Source organism: Penaeus vannamei, chromosome 11 (assembly GCF_042767895.1).
Source record: "Penaeus vannamei isolate JL-2024 chromosome 11, ASM4276789v1, whole genome shotgun sequence".
Classification (NCBI taxonomy): domain Eukaryota; kingdom Metazoa; phylum Arthropoda; class Malacostraca; order Decapoda; family Penaeidae; genus Penaeus; species Penaeus vannamei.
Window position 1 is genome coordinate 32,028,000 of NC_091559.1, and position 2,500 is coordinate 32,030,499.

General features: G+C 35.0%; 1 protein-coding gene across 1 annotated transcript in view; it reads left to right on the forward strand.

Moving 5' to 3' along the window:
• The first annotated feature begins 366 nt into the window (after positions 1-366).
• Positions 367-2,500, forward strand: part of LOC138863297 (RING finger protein unkempt-like) — a 15,341-nt gene continuing 13,207 nt past the window's right edge. Inside the window, exons 1-2 of the mRNA XM_070127486.1 lie at positions 367-519; positions 625-834. Of these exons, the coding sequence (XP_069983587.1) occupies positions 458-519; positions 625-834 (272 nt within the window). The 5' untranslated portion in view covers positions 367-457. The remainder of the gene's footprint in view (positions 520-624; positions 835-2,500) is intronic.

Below are 2,500 nucleotides of genomic sequence, written 5' to 3' on the forward strand. Positions count from 1 at the left end.
TGTGTAATGCATTTAATGATAGGATGCAATGCGTATTTTTTTCTGTTGGGTCAAGTCTATTCTTGTTTGGGATGCTTTCCTCCTCGGCGGCGTGGGATGGGGTAAATTTCGGATCGCACCGAAAATAGTTTAAATGACTTGAATGAAGTTTTCTTTCGTTTTAGCATTTCTTTCGAGACAAAAACAGCGAAGCGACGCAATTCCGTCACTTCCCGCCCTAGCAACTTTAAAATCAATAGTCCTGCGACGAAAATCTTTTGCTTGAAAATACTAGAAATGAAGATACGCTTACAGAAGGTTTGATTTTAAATGCAAATTAATATGTTGCTAAATCCGATAACAGATTAAATTTATGTTGCCCCAAAAAACTTGAATGACCTTAGATCTTCTGTTGAGACCTGGTGTGTGACGTCACAGGGTGCGCAGATGGGTGCGCAGTGGCACGAAAACAAACAAAATGAAGTCGCAGGAGAGCAAGGCTCTTTGGGTCACTCAGACGGAAAAACCTATACACTATACGTACGTGTGTGTGATGACAGCTCTGTTTTTAGTGCAATAGTGGAAAATAAAGTGCAGGGTTCAATGTGCTTGTCGCTGAGCTGATCTTGAGTGCTTTTGTTGCAGATATTTGAAGGAATTCCGCGTGGAGCAATGTAGCCTCTTCCTGCAACACAAGTGCACGCAACATCGGCCATATACGTGTTTTCACTGGCACTTCCTCAACCAGCGACGGCGGCGACCTATACGCAAGCGGGATGGCACCTTCAACTATTCCCCTGACGCGTATTGCAACAAATTCGACGAAAATACAGGCATTTGCCCAGACGGCGACGAGTGAGTGTCTGAACCTAAAGTATCTGGCTTATTCACATCTTTTATCCTCTTTTCCTCCTTTTCTGTTTATGTAATCCCTCATGCTGACTCCAGGATCGAAAGGGAATAGGAGGAAGGCACGTGGAAAGTGGAAAGAAAGGAGAGAGGAGGAAGGAAGAGTGAGAAAACGGGTCAAATAAGAGGGAGAGCGCGACAAAGGGCGGCCGAGGGGGAGTGGTTGTGTTTGTAAACAAAGCGGCGCGAGAGAGAGAGAGAGGGACAGGTGCTGCGGCCGCGCCCCCCTCTTCTTCTTGCTCGATTTTCTTGCTTCCTGATCTCATTCCGAGCTTTTCTCTTCATTCTTTGTCAACATCTGTTATCAGTGCTTTCACAGTTCCTAGTTTGGTGATAATTGAAAGGTCTTTTATTTCGTGTATTTGACTTTTGTGAGAGGAAAGTGAAACTGCCAAGATGCTTTGCCATTTTTTCGCCTACCGTGAGTGGTTATTTTACCGGTAGTGGATGAGTGATAGCTGAATACCTTGGTAAGTTATCTGTTGCCATGATGTTGCCAATGTTTTTAACCATTGCTGTAAGTGTCTCTGCTCTTGTTTGACAATTTTCTCCAATGGAAAGGAAAACCTGAGGGTACATGTATTGTGGCAGTCAGATCAAAATTTTCACTGTAAATTCACCTTTTAATCTTTTTCATTGTTGTGTATTTTTCTTTCTTACAAATTATAGTATTGATATAAATAGTGAAAGTGTATAGGGTGCAATCTCTGTTTTCTTTTCTTTCCTATTTTCATTGATTTTATGGGGATGTAGAGTCAATTAATAAAATTTTATTAATTTTCTAGATTTATTTTTTCATTAATATCATCTTATTTTGACACTTGTGATTTAGTAGTTTTGCTAATTATTCATAGAATCTGATTTCTCCAGATGATTCCAGCAAAATTTGTACCAGATATCTTGATAAGATATTTACTAATAGATTGTAATTAATATCATTTGAAGTAGTTTTGCTGTATTCTTGTAAATGTAATTAGTCTTTACTGAAATAGATAGTGAACTAACAGAATCATGAAAGGCTGTGTACATAATTGGTTATTTAGAAATGAAATCCATGAATAAATTATGTACCTGTATTCAGATGTTCATTTACATTTTTCTTTTTCTTTTAGTTTTGTTTAATCTTGTCTGGTCTAGTCAAATTCAGTTTTGTAATGATAATAACCTTGCTTATAGCTTTTGCCATCTGTTTTAGATTTTTTCATCTATTGCTTTTATATTAGTGTTAATTTATGATTAATGATGTCCTATTTTATAAAGAGTAAGTTAAAATGCAAGAACTGTTTGTCCAGTAAATGTTTACTAGTAATATTGATAGTTCTATTTCCTGAACAATAAGGTACTGTTGTTAGCTTCAATTTATTATGTTGTTTGTTACAGGTATATTATTTCTTTTATTTTGATTATTCTTGTCATTGTAATTATTAGTATTGTACTTTTTTCTTATTCCTATTCTTCTTATTGATATTATTGTTGTTGTTGTTATTTATTATTATTATTTATTATTATTATTATTATTATTAATATTATTATTATTATTATTATTATTATTATTATTATTATTATTATTATTATTATTATTATTATTATTATTATTATTATTATTATTATT